Source organism: Sciurus vulgaris (genome assembly GCF_902686455.1).
Source record: "Sciurus vulgaris genome assembly, chromosome: 1".
NCBI lineage: Eukaryota > Metazoa > Chordata > Mammalia > Rodentia > Sciuridae > Sciurus > Sciurus vulgaris.
Genome location: NC_136461.1, coordinates 13,445,113 through 13,465,151, shown reverse-complemented (window position 1 = coordinate 13,465,151; position 20,039 = coordinate 13,445,113). Strand labels below are relative to the sequence as shown.

Here is a 20,039-nt window from a genome sequence, read left to right as displayed (position 1 = left end):
GCGGGAGGCTCCGGGCCGGGCCGGGCAGGCCCCGCGGGCGGCGGAGGGCAGCGCCGCGCTCCGCCCCTGACCGCCGCGCCGCTGGCTGGCCCGCCCCCGCCCGCGCTCGGTACCTGGGGCGCTCGGCGCTGCTCGGCTGCCGGCGACTGCCGCAGGCCCGCGGGGCTGGAGGAGACGCGGCGCGGGCCGGGGGCGCGGGAGCCCAAGAGGCGCGGCGAGGAGCCCGGGCTGCTTCGGGAGCGCGCGGTCCGGGAGCCGCCGAGCGTGCGCCCCGCCCCGCGGTGGGCGGGGAGACGCGCCCAGCCTCGCGGAGAGGGTCCCGGTGCCCCAGGCCGCGGAGGAGCGCTCCGAGCGCCCAGCCGCGCCGGGTCGCCTCCCGGCGATGGCAGTCCCCACACCCCCGCCCACACGTGGTGATGGCGCAGGCGGAACTCAATGAAGGGGCTGTGACCTGCGGTACCCAGGGATTCCTCCTCACTGAGGTCTGGCCCCTCGCGGCGGGGTCGCCGCGCTTTCAGGGAACCAGCTGGGAAACACCGGGCAGGTCTCTTTGTCACCCCTCTGGGCCTTGATTGCTGTACCTATAAAATGGGCTAATAATTCCCGGCATTTTTCACCTTTAGCTTGAGCAGCGCGCTGACCCTTCTGGTCTTTTGAGCAGGAACCAGTGCCGCGCCAGATACTGCGGATGAAGTCCCTGACCTGTGGCGTCCCCTGTATAGCAGCGAAGAGATGTGGGAATCCCGCAGGTCTGGTAGGGTAGAGTCGTAGGCACAGGGGTGGGGTGTGGCGCCCCCTGGCGGTGACCCTCGCTGCCTAACCCTGCTGTGCAGATTCATACTGCAGATTCCGATCCTTCATTTGACAAATGCTTCTTGAGCACTTAGTAGGCATCAGACACTGCCGTGTCTAATCAGGACACTGCAGTGACCAAAACAAAGATCCCGCCTCCATGGAACTTACGTGATAGCGGAATAAACAATAAACATAATAAACATACAGGGTGATCATAAAGTGATTGCTATAGAAAAAAGGAAAAGGTACAGCAGTGTAGAGAGGATCTGGAGCATGTTTTTAATGTACAGAAAAATAATATTTCCCATGTGTAAGGCCCTGCTCAAGTAGAAACTGAAACTCTGATCACGGCAGAGGGAGCCCACCACAGTGGTCAAGGTATGTCCTGACAAAAACTTCAGACCCTGAAGCGCCTCCGCCCATCCCTAAGCCTCTATTGGCATTCAAAGCCCCAGTCCTGCCCACAGGCAAATCAAGGCAGCCGGTGGAGGAGGCCAGTCCTCCCCCGCACCACACTACATTGCTCCAGGGACCAGAATGCAGGGACAGAGAAGCTGGAACCAGAGTCAGGATCCTAGATCCACTGCTTAGCAACGGCCAGGTCTTGGGGCCAACCACTCCATCTCCTTGGAGACAATTCAGCATCTGCTTCCCAGGGTCACTGAGATTAAATGTCAACTTGATGGTGCTGTCGGCCTCAGCCTTTCCAGCTGTATAGTGGGAAAGTGTCCATCCCGTAGTCCCTCTGCTAGCCAAAGGCTTCCTAATGTCAGGAGCAGCTACCTCATCGGTGCTCTGCAGAACCGGTTTTAGAGTCCTGTGACCTGGGTTCCCAGTCATGATTTGGCTACTTGCTCTGTGAGGTTGGCAAAGCCTCTTAAACGCTCTGCTTCTGTGAAGATGCAGATTGGACGAGTATTTAAAACTATTGGCACAGAAGAGGGGTCTGCCAGATTTTAGCTTTGTAAACATTAGTATACAATGGGAAAGAATGTATCCTTCATTTCAGATTTTTCTATAATGTGCAATGTCTTTTATTTTTTGTGAAGAAAACACAGTGATCATTTTATTTATCTGTTACTGGTTGATTGATTGATACTGGGGATTGAGCTCAGGGGCACTCTACCACTGAATTCCATCCTCAATCCTTTTTATTTTTTATTTTAAGACAGTTTCACTAAATTGCTTAGGGCCTCGCTATGTTGCTGAGGCCAGCCTCCAACTTGTGATCCTCCTGCTTTACCCTGTGGAGTAGCTGGGATTACAGGTGTGCACCACCATGCCCAATGTGATCATTTTAACGTGAGTTCATTGGATACACCTGGATATTATTTATCGTATGGTCTATACTTGGCTCTAATTTTTAAAAATTATATTTTTAAGGATTGGGCTAGGGTGGTGGTGCCCCCTTGTGGCCACATTGTTATCATCTTCAACTTGAGACCTTTTCAGTAGCTCCAAGCATAAGTTCTAGCATTTGTCATTTCCTTTTCAGAATAACCAAGTCTCGAACTTCCTCAACACTGCAGAGACAAACTTTCAAGAATGCTTAGTGACATGGAGCACAGTGGTGCACGCCTAGCAGTTTGGGAGGCTGAGGCAGGAGGATCTTGAGTTCAAAGCCAGCCTTAGCTATTCAGCGAGGCCCTAAGCAACTCAGCAAGCCCCTGTCTCTAAATAAAAATATTAAAAAGGCCTTTGGATGTGGCTCAGTGGTTAAGCACCCAGGGTTCAATCCCCAATACCAATTTTTTTTTAAATGATCAGACTTTGCTTGATTACTTCTAGCCATGGTGAGTTTGCTCTCTGAAGGAGACAGCTGGGGCCACCACGGGACAGCTGAGTCTTAGGAAGCCTCTGCCCAGACCTTCACACCTGGAAGGACATAGAGGTCAAGCAAAGGACCTCACTGCAGAGATGGAGAAACAGGTTCAGGTAGTTTGCAAGTCCTGCTAGAAGCAGTTCTGGAAGAAAGTCTGGAGCAAGAGCATAAATTCCATGCAGGCAGGTTCTTTCTGTTCTGTTCACTGGCACATAGTAGGTTCTTAATAAATATCTTCCCATTAAATGAATGGACAAAATCATCAACCCAACCACCTGCAATTCTTCATTCTCAATAATAATAGCTCCTGACATTTATTGAGGTCTTACCAATTCCAGGCATTGTCAAACTCTCGTGTGCCCTGACGGCCTCCCCTCCCCCGCTCATCATGACCCCGGGAGTGAAGTCAGTGTGGTCGGTCGTCCCCGTTTTACACACAGGGTAACTGAGCCTCGGAGATCTTAGGTGAGCTGCTTAGATTACAGTTAGGAGGTAGGCACGATCTGAGCCCAGGCTTTGCCAGGGGCTTGGGGCAAGGAAGGCTTGCTCCACATAGGCAGAGGCTGGGGGCCAGGGCTAATTATCGCAATTGCCCAGCCATCCAGAGAGGGCCTGATACCATCGTTAATTCCTAGTAAAGATTTTAAATCCCTCCACCCTTGTGGGGAGGGGCGGGGGCTGCAATTTTATTCCTGGGCTCTTTGGGTGGTTCCGTTTGAGCTAGGTGGAGAGAAAAATCAGAAGTCACTAACCTACATCTGTCTGTGTGTGTGTGTGTGTGTGTGTGTGTGTGTGTGTGTGTGTGTGTGTGTGTGTGTGTGTGTGTGTGTGTGTCTCAGAGCAAATGCTCTACTAGCCTCCGCTTCTCAAACCCGGCTCCTCCCCCTCGCTGGTTCCCACAGCCAATCAGCAACGCCCTTCCCGTGGAACCACGCCTCCCCACCGAACTCAGGCCCCAGTGCCTCCTCCCACCCATCTTAAATCTGGCTGAAACCCAGCTCGGCGTGGAGCCTCGGGGCCCAACTTGCGGGACTCGCTGCAGGCCTCTGGGCCCGTCACCAGCTGTGCCAGCCACCTTTCTGCTTTCTCTCCACCCAGCTTCTAATTCATTTATGTATCTGTCGGCTTAGACCCTTCCTTGTTCCAAACACAGGACGGAGGACCAAGACTACTTCTGTCGCCAGGAGTGCTCAGATCCAATCCCACAGGGGCTCAGAGGTCAACACGAAGGACCTCTGGTGGCGCATTTACTGCCAGTATTTTGACATCCGTTCTCCGCAGGCATGTCAGGGAGGCCTGTGAGCCCATGCGAGTCTTCCTGTTTCCAGAGCCTCAGTTTCCCATTCTGCAAAACAAATGTTGGACGTCCCCCCGGTGGACTTGAGTGCTGACATCCCCAAGCCTGGCCTGCGTGCTGGGCCAGACTGCCCGCATTTGCCAGATCCTGGGAAATTACTAAGTCCTCTGCACCTCAGATGCCTCACCCACAAAAAGGGCAGTATCTCTGGGTGTCGGGTGGGTTGATTTATATCAGGTACTTAGCTCGGGACCCGAATTTTTATTAATTTGTAACCAGTGGTTTTGAGTTTGGAATTTCCTCTTCTCCGGAAGCCAGGTCAGGCTGTGGCCCCAGCAAGGGCTGGTGCTGGGTCACTCTGAAGGGATGGCAGGAGGCAAGCCCAAGGCCCTGGGGTAACACTCCAGTTCTGGGGTCCCACCCAAGGCACATGCAAGGAGAGATGGACTCCCAAGGGACGAGGTGGGAGCTGCGAGGCAGGGCTGGGGTCCTGTCCCTGGAGGCGTGTGGCAGGTGAGTGAACAGGTCGCAGGATGCGGGGAGGAGCTGCAGGTGGTGCCTGGCAGGCCCGCTCTGCATGGCACAGCCGGGCCCAGGGCTCCCCTCTCCTGGGACCCCAGAGAAAGCACAGGGCAGAGAACACAGGCATGGAAGGCATTTATTCATACGTCATACGTCAGGGTCCATAGGGAGACCGCTACTGGTTACAAGCTCTAGAAGCTCTCGTCAGGACAGGGTCAGCCGTGGGCGCGGGCACCCCAGGCAGGGATGGTGGGCTGGCAGCACCCCGGACACACAAGAGCAGCACAGGCAGTTCAGGGCACTGGGGGGTCTTCTTCACCAGCCACCTGCCTGTGCCCCTCGGTCCCTCACCCCTCCAGGGTTAAAGTGCAGCTGGGAGAAAGAGGGGCAGGGCAGGGAGCTGGAGGGTGAGGCCACCACAGCTGCCCACAGGGCCTCCTTGTCCTGGAGTTCCTAGAAGCTCAGTCAGTGTCCACTCAGGTCCTCCTCTGAGCCTCTGGGGGAGGGACAACCCCCACTCCACTGGCCAAAGAATATTCATAAGGACCTTCCCCCAGAGGCAGGGTCGGTTCCAATCAGCTTTGTGAAGGGCCTAGAACTTGGGGACAGTGGCAGGCACTAAGATCTCTGTGTGGGGGTTGGGGGGACGGTCTTCTTCAGTGGTGGCCTGGGGCTTGCCCTCCCCCTGGCCCAGGAAGATTCTTCCTTTGACCCCTTCTCCCCACACCCAGGCAGCCGAGGACGCCAAGGCAAGGCCCAGAGAACCTGGCTCCTGGCTCCGGGCCCTGAGCCAGCAGGGTCCTGCCCTGGCCTGACTCCCAAACCACCCTACTGAGTGGCCACTTCGCGCCCTGGAGGCGACACCTCTCTGGGGATGCGGGTGTGGGAGGCCTCTGGGGAAACCTGCGGGGCGGGCATCCGCTCCTGCCAGGGATGCTCCTAGCCCAGCCCCTCCTGCCCACCCTCAGTCCAGGGCTCTGGCTGCACCGTCTGCTCACCCCCGGGGGTCCCGCCCCGCAAGGGGCTTTGAGGACCTTGGCCTGGCCTGCTGTCTCAGAGCCTCACCCGCTCGTCAGCAGCTCAGCCAACTTCCGTCCTCTCCCCAGGTCACGTCTCTAAAAGGCAGAAAGGAAGAGCCCCACGCACGCTTTCCAGAAAGAGCCCTGCAGACCTCGGCTTCTGCCCTGACACTTGAATATATTAAATTGTGCAGTGTGGCTCCAGCCCCTCCCCTTCAGATCTCCATGGCAACGGGCAGCATTCCAAGTCCAAGTCTGAATCCAAGTCCATCCAGTGCCAAAGGTGGGGGCTTCCGCCTCTCCCCTCTCTCCTCCCCGGAGGCTGAGACCAGCATTCCACAGGGGGCCCAGGGGGGAGGAGATGGAGGCCTCAGTCCTCAGCCCCCTCTTCCTCAGCATGGGGGGCGCCAGGAGGCTCCTCGGGCTCAGGGGTCTGCCCACCGGTGTGGGGGTGAGGGTGAGGGTGGGGGTGGGCGCCGGGCTGGGCGCCGGGCGCGTCCTCGCCCTGCACGTAGACGCTCAGGCCCTCGTGGCTGGGCTCCTTGCCGCAGGCCTGGCAGCTGCAGTGCAGGATCTTCTCCACCAGCTTGTCCACCCTGGGCACCACCTCATGGCCAGGGCACTCCAGGGTCACCTGCAGGGAGCAGGAGGAGGTGAAGGGATATTCCTGCAGCCTGGAGCAAGTGGGGAGGCCCGAGAGTACCATTACCTGCTGGGCCACGAGCCCCAGAGCCGCCCTGTGGCACCCATCAGACCAGCAGGCCCACCAGCTGACAGGGGACCAAACCCCACAGGCGTCATCTGATTCGCTCCCGCCCGTCCCCCAGGGTTTCTCCCCATTTCCCTGGGGAGAAAACCAAGTGTGGCTTCCCACTGCTCTTGGGGAAAACCCTAGCCCTCACCTCCCACAGCCTTCAGGCTGCTGCCAGGTGACCCCCGCTCCTGTCTACTCTGCCACCTGGCCTGCCCAGGAGGCTCCGCACATGCTGTGCCCTGCCTGGACCGCTCCCGCCCACTCATCCCCCCACCTACCCTAAGCTCTCCCAGGTAACTTCTGGGAAACCTCTGGGTCCCCGCTCAGACCTCCCTTCCTCAAAGGAGCCCCAGCCCAACTGAGGCTCACCCTGTAGGAACCCCATGAGCATCCTGCCCGCCCCTGTGGTCCCTCCCTTCCTATGTCCCTCCGTCCCTCCTCCCTCTCTTCCTCCCTCCTTCCCTCCTTCCTTCCACACAGCACCTACTCTATGCCAGCTTTCAGGACACAAGGACAGGCACAATCCCTCAAGGGACTCAGAATCTAAATGGGGAAACAGACTTGTCACAATTAGCCAGACGCGGATGGAGACCGCAGATGTGACAGGTGCTCAAAGCAGAGGCACACAGGCCTCAGGAGCCAATGGAACAGGGATTTGTCCCAGTCAGTCAGGGTGTCTGGAAAGAGGCTCCAGGGAAACGATGCTGAGCCAAGAGCAGAAGAATGAATAGAAGTCAACTAGAGGCGGGGAGGAAGGAGGAAGGGCAGGAGGCGGAGGAGGAGGAGGAAGTTGTTTTTCAGACATGTGCAAAGGCCCTGTGGTGGAAGGGAGAGAGCTGGTAGGAAGGGACTAAAGGAAGTGGGCTGATGTCAAATGTCCAGCTCTTAAGGAGGGTAGGGACAAGATGAAGCTGGACATACTGATGAGCCACACTGTGTGGAGCCTCGCAGGGCATTGCAGATTTTGGTCTCAGTCTAAAACGATGGGAAACCACCGGAAACCTTTCAGCACATCAGAATGAAGCTTCAGCAAGATCCTGTGTGCAGGCTGGTGACAGGCCTGCAAGCCCGTTCTGTGGCAGGGGCTAGTGTACGTCCCCAGCACAAGCCCGCACCCTGCACAGGGTGGGGCCTCCTAGGTAACTGGCCAGCAGCTGGAATGAGGGGCCTGAGCAGGGGCATGGGGCCGTACTCACAATCTCCCACATGGACTGGGCTGGCATGCAGGAGTCGCAGTGCACCAGGGACTCTGTGGACTGCGGGAAGGTGTTGGGGACGCTGTAGCTGAAGCACTGTCCTAGGCACGCCCTGTGGGAGGAGAGGTCACCAGTGCCATGTCACCATGGGGGAGAAGCAGGGAACCCTGGTCCTCACCTCCCACCCATGCCCTGGGGCCCACCTGTTCTGGATGGACTTGGCCTCACAGCCGCTGTGGCCCACGATCTGGGTGATGTTCTTGGCTTCGCACCAGGCACTCTTGTCTGGGAACAGGGCCAGCTTGTTGATGGGCGGGGGGGCAGCCAATAGCATGGCAGGGAAGACAGCCCCCACCAGGACCTGCAGCATCGTGCCCGTGGCCTCCAGAGTCCTGGAACGGAGCACAGGTGGCAGGTAAGGCCCAGCAGCACTCGGGAGGCCAGGCATTGGGGTACGGTGGTGGTAACAAGCCCACATGGGCCAGAACTTGATCCCTGGGTTCTTCCACTCACTAACCAAGTCCAACCTTGGACAAGTTATTTCTCCTTTCTGAATCTCAAAGGGGGGTCCAGAAGTGGTACAGCCTTGGTGGGTGTCAGGGAGAGTAAACGAGGTATGAAATGAGTCTCGCAGGTAATGCATACTCCGGATGTGTTTGTTCTTTTCATAACTTGCTATGGAGCCTTGAGCAAGTTACTGTTTATCTCTGTGTCTCTGTTTCTTCCTCTAAAACGTGGACATGCTGAATGGCAAAGAACTGGTACAACTGCCCCGGACGTGGTGGTGCCCACCTAGAATCCTAGTGGCTCAGGAGGCCCAGGCAGGAGGACTGCAAAGCCAGGCTCAGCATTTCAGCCAGGCCCTAATCAACTCAGCAAGACTCTGTCTCTAAGTAAAATACAAAAATGTCTGGCGATGTGGCTCAGTGGATAAGTGCCCTGGGTTCAATCCCTGGTACCAAAATAATAATAATAATAGTAATATAATTAAAAAAATAATATAAGAAATAAGGCAAAGAAAAAGAATCGGTGCAATTACTAAACAAGACACCACGTGTTCAAGTACATGTCCAGCAAACAAGGAGCTCCCGCTTACTTTGATGCTGTGGGTCCTGTAGCAGAAAAATCCGTTGTGCTGGGAGTGCAGCTCACTGGTAGAGCAGGTGTCTAGCAGGTGCAAGACCCAGGATTCGATTCCCAGCACCCCACGCATGAAAAATTATCCCACAGCCCTCAATGTCTCCTAGACAGTCACTACAACGGCCATCTATCAGGATTCTTTCTGATGCTGGGAAAGCTAAACTCAACCTTCATGTCACAGTGAATTCTTGTGCCACCCCACTCAGACACATTTCTTTCTTGGATGCCCCTCCTGAGCCTTGAGCCCACGGGCCCTACACCCAGCATTTCCAGCAGCTCCATCCTAACCCCTGAGTGGAGCAGGAGACAAAGTCCAGCTGAACATCTATCTGCCCATCCCCTGAAATAGGAGCAGACACCAAGACAATACCAGAGTCTGCCAGGAGATGGCGCTGCAGGACAGTCGGTGTCTAAAGGATTAAGTTGCCCAACTTCACCTTCTGTGGGTTTCTCCCACTCCGCCCTCAAAAATAGTGGTCAGGGAAGATCCGGAGAGATTAGGAAGTAAGGGCAGTGCCTGAGTGGGGTCCCCAACCCTCTAGACAGGGCACCGGGAAAATGAGGGAGTTGCCCTAGGCCAGCGGCTACCAAACCCAACAACTCATCAGGATCCCCGGAGACCTGTGGGGTGAAGCTCTCGGGTGGCTGGGACTCAGCACCTCCAACAAGCTTCCGGGGAGTGGTTCTGTGGGCAGCCAGGCGGGGCAACCTTCCAACTCAAACATTCTGGGCTCCAGGTCTTGGGATGATCCTAAAGGGTCCTGGGTGAGGCTGAAGGAGGGGATAAGGACAGGTCCCACAGAAGCCCAGCACCAGGGGTGGGGATGGCTTGGGACTAGGCACCCCATTCCGAACAGCCCTAACCTGGACCCACCCTCCTCAGAAAGGAAGTGGGGCTGGCAGAGGCGGGTGCCTGGTGACGAGGGGGCTGGCCTGCTTCCGCAGTGGAAATCTGCTGGGTGGGCTGCACGGGGTCTTGCAGGCAGGGCAGAGGCAGCCTGCAGGTATGACACTCTGTAGCGCTCTGCTGTCCATCCAGCAGTCCCCCTCTGCTCCTGCCACTCCAAAGGCCTCAGCTCACTGGAGACGGCCTCTGACCCCAGCCCAGCAGAGAGAGGAGCAGCTGGAGGGAAGTGGGGACAGTCTGCCCCCACCCGAAGGAGCTCCTGCCGCAATGCTGATGCTCATCCACGCACACCGGGTCTCGCTCAGAAGATCCACGGTGAAGCCCAGGCTCTCAGCACGACCAAGGCAGAGGGGACCTGGCACCTGGCCGCTGTGGACAAGCCTAGCATCCGGGGCTTCCTGGCCTCCGGTAGGTCCTCTGCCCTCTCTAGGGAATCAGCCTGAGCCAAAATCTGAACATGGTCTTCACAAGAGGCCAGAGGCAACCGGGCCAGGGAAGATCCAAGGTCTCTGCGGGATCTGGGATTGAGAGGAGGGCTGTAACGAGTGTGGTCTATGGGCATGTGCGAGAATCGGGTCAGGCTGGAGCTGAGTGGAGTTGAGCCTGCTGCTGAAGTAATAACAGGCTGCCAGGAGACAGAACAACGGCGAGTTCTGGGAACAGTCACTGTTGGTTAGGCAAAGGCTGGGCAGAAATCGAGGAGAAATGGGGTACACTGAGGCAGAAGGCCACCTCGCCTCCTTCTTCCTCTCACTGCCCAGTGGAGAGTTACTCATAAGCTATAACCCCACCAGGACCTCAGAGCAGGGTACTGGGGCAACCCTCAGCTCCCCTAGGCCAGCAGCCCTGAGATCCCCCAGACGCCCCCACTCCCACCAGACTCAGTCCCCTGGAGTCTCCAAGGCTGGAATCCCAGACCTCTCACCTAGGAGCTATGTGGCTTCCAGAAATAAAGTTCATCTCTGGGAACCCCCTTTTCCCACCCTGAATGGGGAACAGAGCATCCTCCTTGGAAAAGAAGGAAAGCACCCAGCAACCAGCCGGCACCCATGGCTGGCAGCTCTCTTCCCCGGGGGAGGGGGCTCATGGGAAAGGCCAGCAGCATCAGAGCCCTGGCCAGGCTGGGGCGGGAGGAGGCCAGGCTGCGGAGCCTCTCCCACACATGTCAGGACACACCCACCTCCCCAGCCCGCCTCCTGCCCCGGTGCCCTGCCCTGCCCTGCCAGGAAGAGCCCACGCGTCCCCCATCAGTGGGGGGCTCTCTGCTAGCAGGTTGCACTGTTTGTGGGTTTATACATTTTTGTTTTTTCAAGCTAACTTTTTTTAAGCAGCAGTCGGGCCTTCCTTCCTCCAGCCTCACCCAGATTCTCAGCTCTTCCTCCCCGCCCTGGAGATCACACAGCAAGTCATGGGACTCCCGAGTGCCAGGGCGGGAAGGGGAGTCTGCGATCTTCCAGGCCACCGCCCCAGGCTGTGCAGCGCCCCGAGGCCCCGAGAGGTCACCCGAGCCATGTCCTTCCCTGGGTCATGCTGTTCCCTGCGGTTCCTCTCTGCAGCAGCTGTCCTCTCCCTTACCAAGTGCCTTCCAGGACAGAGGGAGGGACAGGGTGGACAACAGGAGTGGGTGTGGGGGCCCAGCCTCCACCCACTCAGGAGCTCAGAGCCCAAGGGGAAACAGCAGCTCAGGGTCAAGGGGAAACAGTTGTTTTGAACAGGAGCAGCCAGAGAAGGCATGAGAGGGGAACAGAGGTCCTCAGTTGTGGCTGGAGAACAGCTCCGCACCTAGCCGACGGTGACAGGTGAGGAGGGGCTCTGGGTGGAGGTACCCACGGGACAGATGTCCTCTCCCCGCTGCAGAGATGGAGGCACAGAGAAGCCGAGACCGGCAGCAGCTCACACATTCAGTAAACAGGAGAGCTGGGCCTTCGCCCTGGGTAGCAGGTGGGCCCCCAGCGACCCTTGCAGGTGCAGGTCACCAAAGAGAGAAGCGAGAAACAGGGACGGAGAAGCAGCATCCGGGGAACGGAGGGAATGGGCGCCAGCAGGGAGGCCCGGGCCCTGTGGCTGCCTTCTTGCTCCTGATAGCACTTTGGTGTCCAGCCACTGCCCAGGCTGGGACCTGGGGGTCCCCACGGACCAGATCAAATCACACCCCTGGCTTCCCGCAGACAAGCATGTGGTCCTGGCAGATCCTGGCTCCCTGAGGCCTCGGTGAAGGGACGGACCTGCCGGTCCCCACGGGGCTGCCTGGCTTCAAGGAGGCGCAGGAGGTGCTGGCCAAGCCCACTCTCTCTCCCACCCACATTTGCTCCCAAATCCAAGCCTGCGGACTCCTCAGAGGTCTCCTGCCACTGGTTCTGAGCTGCCACCACACAGACAGGAGGCCCCCAAGGGATGACACCGGCTGACCCATTTCAGCACTGTGGATCCTGAGGCACAGCTCAGGAAAGTGACCAACCTTCCCCCTGGGGGAGAGGGCAGCGAACAAAAGGCCAGCCCTGAGGCTTCTGGCGCAGGGCTGGGGGTAAGGCCTGGTTCACAAGGTCACTCAGGAAGGCAGGGAGGTGGGCAGCAGGATCACCTCGAGCTGACGGGAGTCACACCTCCCAGAACCTGCCACTTCCCAGAGGTGACCCTCAGAAACACGAGGCCTGGGTCCACCTGGGTAATCTGAATCCCCAGCCCAGGCTGCGGCCCAGGCATCTGTACTTGAGCCCCCACATGAGGTTGAGGCCCAGCCAGGTCAGGAGCCACAGCCCCCCAGCTCCCCAGGGCAGGGGCCCCTCAGCTCACCAGCGCCTGCAATGGCATCCTAAATGCACTGGACGGGACTAGACCTCAAGGAACACCTCCTCCAGCTCCCACCCACCGTGCAACCCTTCGTGTAGTATAGAGGTAACTTGGTGTGACAACTGAACAGTCACTCCCCATCCCTCTTCTGGTCAGTTGACTATTCAGGGTCATTTGAGGTCCAGCACACCAGGATTTTCAGAGTAGATTGTGACTACTCACCTGTCTCCCTCCCTTCCCTGACACACGCACACACACACACACACACACACCACAGCGGGCACACCTCTAGTGAAGAGGCAAGTTTCTCCCTGCACCTTCAGCTCCTGGAGGAAACTCCTGCACATTTGTCCCAGCGGCTCCTGGATGCTTCTACCTGTGGACTCAGAAATCTGGTGACATGGAAATAGACACACTGAGCGTGGGGGGGGGGGGGGTGTGGCTCATTCAAACCCAGTGTTCCCCCTCGTCTTCCTCTTTACCTGCACCCCATCACATACACACACAGAGCAGGGGCTGGGTCTCTTTCATAACCATGAAAAGCCCAGATTCGGATCTTAGCTCAGTCACTTGAACCTTTCTGTGCCTCAGTTTCCTCATCTGCAAAGTGGGAGTCATGGCTAAACCCACCCCTCAGGGCAGCCACACAATTAAATTGAAGTGTACGTGGAAACCTCTGGAGAGATCACCCACCATGGGGTCCTCTAATCTGCCCTGGTCTCTGCCTCTCCTTCCAGATCCTGTATGGGTCCTGAGAATATCTCAATCTGGGGGTGCATCTGGATTTAGGGGACCCCTTGGGGTGATACTAAAAAGAGAGGACAGCTGTGAAGGAGGGTTTTAGACGCTGCCAGGTGCCACCCAACTTGCCCCCTTGCCAGGGCAGCACCTGCAGTCTTGCAGACTGTCCCCGAGAGCCACTGATAGACAGGGCCCTGGAGAGAGCAACCCCTCCAGATCGGCTTTGGAAAACAGGCTCTGCCCAGTGCCAGGCTGCGCATGCGGCTAGCCCAGAGGGTGTGGCGCTGGTGGCCAGCCCCAGGCTTGGGGATTGGCAGGGTGGGGCAACCCTCCAGGTCTTGGAAGGAATACAGGGACTTCCTAGAATGGTGTAACTGAAAGTGCAGCTCGGGGGACTGGCAAGACGGGGCGGGCCTGAGATCCCCTCTCAAGTCGGACCTCTGCCCTGGTCAGCCCGGCAGGAACCCCCCGGGCACTCTGGGATTTGGCTGTTTTGGCCAAAGCTTCCATTGGTTCATTGTGCCTGAAGGCAGGATAGTCCAGTGGTCACAGACCAAGTCACTGGCCATTTGCTTTTTACTTCCCTAAGCCTCACAGTTGCCACCTGTGAAATAGGCAACATGGCCTGGGGATGTCTATCCTAGTAGATTCCCTAGGGGAGAATCTGGCTCTGGGGAGTTGTTTACGGCCACTGTGATTCCAATTCCACGACCCCAGTCTCACCACAGGTTGGCTTTCTTCCGTCCCTGGGTCTGGGCACAGCATGAACCAACTATCCAGCAGACAGATGCCCAGGCCGAGCCCATGCCACCCAGGCCTGCCCGCCTGCCTTTGCCAGGCAGCTCCACCTTCCAGCCCTGGCTACTTCTGCGGGCCCCCAACCCCAGCTAGCAGCCCTCCTACCCACAAGACCCTCCTGCCTGCAGACCAGAAACAGGCTCGGCAACACATCCATGCTAATAAGCTGCTCAGGGCCTGCACATCTGCTCAGCAGAAGTCCCTGCAGACCTCACCAACAGCCCTGCCCGCTCCAGCAGCCTCCGACCCTTGGGGTTGCGGGTGGGGGGAAGGAGCTAAACTCAGTCTGAAATTTCACTTTAAAACCATGAGGCCATACCCCGGCTAATACAGAGAGCACTTACTCCCCTCCACCCCTCCAACACAGGCCCAAGAGAGAGGTCCCCACGCAGAGGTGGGTGGAGAGGGGTGGGGGTCACCAAGGAAACGCTCCAGCCTGGCCTCTTCTCTGGCCCCAACTCAAGGCAAACCACGCCCAAGCAGCCCCAGCATCTGGGGGAGTCTCAGGAGGCTGGCGGTTTAGACAGTAACAAAGGGCAAGGGGCTCCGTGTAGACGAGTTACTTCCCCACCCCCATCCTGTGCCAGCGGGTTGTTTTCCTGGGGTGCTCCCGGTTACAGACTGGTGGCTGGAGAGCTGGAGAGCTGGGCGAGGGCCTCAGAAAGTCTGGAAATGTGGCCTTCTCCCCTGATGCCCGCCAAGCTGGCTGGCCACACCAAGGCCAGCAGCTGCCCCCTTTACTGAGACTTGTAAAGGATCAGAATCGCCCCGCCCTGAGAGCGGGCCAGGGGGCAGGTGGCCGGCAGCAGGATCCGGTAGTGCACACTGCCTCTCAGGGCCGGAATTCTTAGGCGAACTGCGTCCCCAGAAAACTGGCTCTCCCTGCCCCAGTCCCAATTCCAAGAGGATGACCCAGGCCAGGCCCGGGGAGAAGGCAGGAGGCAGGGAGAGGGTTTTTCGTCTTTTACCAGGTCTAGGAAACAATCCACGAAACCACCTGGGGGGACCCGAGCCTCTGATCCTGGTGGGAGGCTCGGAATCAGAGGGTGGGGGACAGGGAGGCGCGCGGACTGAGCGGACTCCCACAGCGGGCAGCGCGGACAGAGAGGAGGAGAGAACACGAAGGCAGAGCCAGAAACCCAGGGAAACTGAAAACGAAGGCAGAGCGGGGAACAGACCCGGGGCAGAACCAGCGCGTAGGGGCGGAAATGGAGCGATGGAGCCACAGGGCCACACGGATGCGGAGAGAGAGGCCGAGAGTGCGGCAGGAGGGGCGCCGAAGGGTCCTGGGGCGGAGAGGCTGGAGGCAGCGCGGAGAGGCCCGGGCAGAGCCGCAGGACGCGCGAGCCCGGCGGCCGAGCCCCGGTGCTGCCCCGGCGCCCGCGCGGCCCGCCCGGTTCTCCTTCGGCCACGCATCCTCCTCCCACTTTCTCTCCGGGCCGCGGAAACTCCTACCGGGGAACGGACTCCGAGCGAGGCTGGGGACGAGTTCAGGACTCGGCGGTGCCCCCGGCCGCTCCGCGCCGCGCCCACGTCCCCGGAGCCCGCGGCCCGAGTCGCCCGGCCGGCCCGTGGGCTCCCGCGCTCGGCGGCGGCGCCCTGCACAGTGACCGCGGCCGCCCGACGCGCAGCTGGCGGCGGGGGCGCGGCGCGGCGGCGACGGCCGAAGCCTCCGGTAGCCGGGCGCCCTCGTGCCCGCCCGGGCGGGACTTACCGCGCGCGGCGGCGGCGGCGGCAGGGAGCGCGGCGCGCCCGCCGGGTCCTCGGAGCTGGATGCGAGCCGCGGGTCGCAGGCCGGGGCGCCCGGGAGGCTGGGCGAGGCGGCCGGCAGGGCTGGCTGCGCTGCGCGCCGTCTGCGGCCCGGGCGGGCGCGCGGTGCGGGGGAGCGGCGAGCGGAGCGGCTCCGACGTCAGGGTGTCTCGGCTCCAAATAGGGAGCGAGGGCGGGGGAGCGAGGGGAGGGACGCGCGAGAAGGAGCGGGCGGGAGCGCGGCCGCTCCCTCCAGGCGCGCAGGAGGGGCGCCGCGGCCGCCCGGCCCCTGGCCCCTCTCCCCGCCCGCCCGCCCGCCAGCGCCTGGCCGGACCTCGGCGCGGCCCGACGGCGCGGTGCAGCGGCCCGCACGCCCGGCCGGCCCCGCGGACACAGGACAGCGAGCCCGGCGCCCCAGCCGATTCTCAGGCGCCCTCCGGGCTTTCTCTGCGCTTCAACTTCTCTCCGCCTGACTTTTCCCGGGACTGGGCTCTGAGGCCGTGCCAGGCCTGGGGGTGACAAAGATGGAGATGTCCTTTTTATGGGAACCGGACTTTATTCTTTCTCTGAGAATGGGGCGCTCCGGCCCACCAAGTCCCGGCACTCCGCAGTCCTCGGTGCGCCCATCCTGTCCGCTCCTTGCGGCCAGGTTCAGGTCTACCCAGTTTCTACCTGGTGTCATTCGACCTCTGATCTGCTCCAGATACTTGGCTTAAGCATCCCGAGAAGGGTCTGAGAGCCCCAGAAAGCACTACTCCGAACTAGAAAGCCAAAAAACGACTCATTTCTCTGGCTCCTGAGAAAGAGCGGGATTCCTGGTCCAGGATCCAGCCTCACCTGGGACAGGGTACCTATCTAATCGGTGGGTGCTGCGCTGGATTGTAGTAGGACCCTTTTCTTCCAGTCAAGGGAGAAGATAGCTTTGCTTCTTGAAAGTGGTAGCTCACAGTGGGACACAGTTGCTGTGTTGGGGATTTTTCATTATATCATGGTTACCTACGGCCACATTTTTAACTCAGCTAGGTTGGAAGCTCCCAGTTGGACTCCCCACCTACTCATCCAATGTTACAGCCTGGCAGGGCATCCTAGGTGGCTCCCAGGGCCTGGCGGTAACCCCTAGGCTACTCCAGCCTATTTGCACTCTCCAAACAGCCTGTCGCCTTGCTGTTGCCTGGGCTGTGTCATCTGCCTGGTGTTCTCTTCCCCTCCCTTCATCTCCTGGCAAACTCATTCTTCAAGCACCATATTGGAAAGCCAAGACCCTCAGGTAGCGGCAGGTGTGATCCTGGAGCATGGACCCACCTGTCCGTGCTAATGTCCCTGTAGGATACAGTGCACATCTCTTCCTCCGTTAACGAGTTTTGGCTCATTAGACTGGAGGGCAGGGCTCATGTGCTTCAGGGTCCACTGTGTGTAAGGGGCCAGAAGAGATGTACAGTATATTTGACTGAGTGAAGTAATTATTCCCCCGTAGATTGGTCTCTCTATAGGATAATTATAGTATCAATTATAATAGCTGCAGGTATTGAGCACCTTATCACGTGCTTGGCCCCTTTCTAAGCACTTTCCACTTTCACAATCTGTTGCGTAATATTGTTATCCCCACATAATAAATGAAATAAAGGAAGGCCTAGAGAGAGGTTAAGTAGCTCATCTAAAGTCACACAGTGGGAGGCTTGAGGCTGGAGGATCCCAAGTTCAAGGTCAGTCTGGGCAACTTAGCAATACCCTCTTTCAAAATAAAAAGTCAAAAAGGCTGGGGATGTAGATCATGTGCAAGGTTCTGGGTTTAAGCCCTAGCACTGCAAAATAAGTCAATAAATAAAGTCATACAGGATACTACCCAAGGTCTCTCGGATAACCATGCGCTACAGAAACCATCCCCACTGGGTTGGATGTAGGTAGTACTCAGGAACATTCTCAGTGTGGAGGTCGCACACTGCAGGAAGCTAACTGGATCACACACGTCCAGGGGCAGTAAGATGGAATCCAGTCAGCATCCTGCACGGTGCAGCCCATCCCTCTCACAAACAGGGAGGCCCTAGAATAACGACAACCACCTAATCAAGATGTGGAGTTTGGAGTTGAGTCACACATGTATTCAGTGAGCACTGGAGGAGGACTATAATGTGGGCAGGGGGCCCAGAAGGGGACTTGTTAAAAACATCTATAGACAGCTTCCCTGTTAAGCCAGGCACGAGGCGAGGCAAGTACTGCCATAGCTCACGGAATCCTTACCACAGTCGCATTGCTGTTCCTATTGTACAGGTCAGAAAAATCAAGTCACCAAAAGTGTAGTTACATGCTCAAGACCACATGGCTAGTGACTGACAAAGTCCGGACTTACTTGAACCCACCGCCCAGGCTCCTGTGCCCACCACGCCCTCTTGTCTGCATCCTGTCCCTCCCATCAGGCTGCAGTGCAGACGCAGTGGGTCCAGGGTAATGGGGCCCAGCAGGAAGGCAGAACCTGTCAAGTCAGAATCTCCAAGCTCCAGGAGATGCACCTGGTTGGCAGCGCTGCTCCAGCTGCCCTGACAGGCCTGGCTGGCACAGGGCACGGGCCCACAGCCAGAGCCTGCTGGCCCTGGGCCAGCCTCTTGGGGCCGAGGTAATGTGGGGCCCAGAGCTGGGGCTGAGGGCTGAAAGCCCCTCTCCCCAGCTCATTAGCAAACATCTGGGCTCAGGAAAATGACCGACCTGGAATGTGACTGGGCTGCAGGGAGCAGCTCCCTCCCTGAGTCCCGGGAATGTGAGCTCCCTCCCGCAGGGCACGGCTCGGGCCAGCTGTTTCCTCTAATCCTGTCAGTCTGGGCTCAACAGGGGTCCAAGCCTCTGCACTCCTGCAGAGAAAGAGTGCAAACAAGAGGAGGGCCTTCCTTCCAGGCCCAGGGTCCCCACCACCATCTTCCAGATGAAGACGGAGTGTCCACACTCGCGGTGGGAGGTCTGGCGGACGTCGTCGCCCTATTTGCTTTGACCCTTCCCTCGGTCACCCACTGACTGCAAATAGTTCCATGTCTGTGCCCTGGTTTCCTGATCCGAAAGATGCAGTTAGTAATGGTATGTGCTCCACAGGGTTGTTGCCAGGAATCGTTCATTTATCTAACAAATATTTATTGTGCCTACTATGTTCCAGATGTCCACAGAGGTGTTGGGAACATAGCAATAGAGTTGGCCAATAAGGTTCCAGCCTTCAAGAAATTTGTGCATGGAGTGTGGTGGTACATACCTGTAATCCCAGCTACTCAGGAGGCTGAGGCAGGAGGATCAGCCTCAGCAACTTATCAAGGCCCTGTCTCAAAATAATAAAAAAGGGCGGGAGGATGTAGCTCAGTGGTAGACCACTTGACTAGAATGAACAAAATCGTGGGTTCCATCCTCAGTCACACACACACACACACACACACACACACACGGAAGAAATCCATACCCTGTAGAAACTAAGAACAGAGGGGCAGAGCGTGCAGCAAGGGAACTGATGGGTGAATTTCACAAAATCAAAGTGTTATGAGAGAACCAGCCCAGGACGCAGAATGGGGTAGGGGAAGCTCAGAAAACATCTCTGAGAGGTGACAATTAAGGTGAGAGTGTGATGAGGAGTCAGGATTTGAGGTGATAAATAGATGCAAAGGGCTCAGCACAGTTCCTGGGAAATGAAAGGTATTTTAGGGAGGTTCCTGTGCATAGCCAAGGAAAGCTGAGGAACCAGATTCCCTGACCCAACTCCAAGCTTTAGCACAAAGCCTCCTCCTCTTGCTCAAGGAATGCACTTCATAAGCCTGTGTCCTCATCTGAAGATAGGCATTTCAGTGGTCCCCATCCCTGGGGACTGCGAGAATTCACTGAGCCGCAGGGCGCATGAAGACCAGCACGTGTGTTTCCCTCTGAGGAGGTGGCGGCTACCTGACTGTTGTCTCATCCTCTCCCACAGAGGAAAAAGATTTGTCCAAGTTACTCAGCAAGTTAGTAGAGATCCAGGGCCAGAACCAGATGCTCTGACTTGCCGCCCATCTCCCCGGGCTGGAGGATCTTGGTTCTCCCTGCTGTCCATGGATTCAGGGACCCCCTGGGCCCCATGGTGACCTCAGGAGGAGGAGGAGGCCATGCACCATGGGGTGTGGGAAGTGAGGCCTTGGCCGGCATTGAAGAGCAGAAATGAGGCCCCATGGGAAAATCTTAAATGCCCTTTGTCAGTGGGTGAAAAAGTAAAGGCCGAGGATTCTGGAGGTGGGGGAGAGAGGAGGGTCAGAAGTGAGAGCTAAATTCCAGGGATTCTGGAGTGCAGGTGTAAACCCAAGACCATCCGACTCCTATTCTGCACTTCTAAGAGGCAGTGTGGGGTGATAGGTATGGCTGTTTTCTCCTCTGCAAAAACGAACGTACTGGTATTTCCAGAAATGTGGCCCAACCACCAGGGGCGGGTGCCAGGGGCCACGCGGGATAAGCCCTGGTTCAGCTGCTCACTGTGCCCCCTCTCGTTTGCCTCTGTCTCCCCATTGCTCTCGC

At 58.0% G+C, this 20,039-nt stretch overlaps 1 protein-coding gene across 3 annotated transcripts in view; it reads right to left on the bottom strand.

Annotated features, from left to right (window-relative positions):
* Positions 1–4,554: 4,554 nt before the first annotated feature.
* NBL1 (NBL1, DAN family BMP antagonist) overlaps positions 4,555–20,039 on the bottom strand; it is a 54,633-nt gene continuing 39,148 nt past the window's right edge. Inside the window, exons 1-4 of one of the 3 annotated variants that reach the window (XM_079147362.1) lie at positions 15,496–15,712; positions 7,609–7,797; positions 7,406–7,517; positions 4,555–6,089 (exon numbers count right to left, since the gene is read on the bottom strand). In XM_079147362.1, the coding sequence (XP_079003488.1) occupies positions 5,826–6,089; positions 7,406–7,517; positions 7,609–7,775 (543 nt within the window). In that variant the 5' untranslated portion in view covers positions 7,776–7,797; positions 15,496–15,712 and the 3' untranslated portion in view covers positions 4,555–5,825. Of the gene's footprint in view, positions 6,090–7,405; positions 7,518–7,608; positions 7,798–15,236; positions 15,373–15,495; positions 15,713–20,039 lie in introns of those variants that run through there. The other 2 variants (XM_079147361.1, XM_079147363.1) reach the window with 2 other exon arrangements.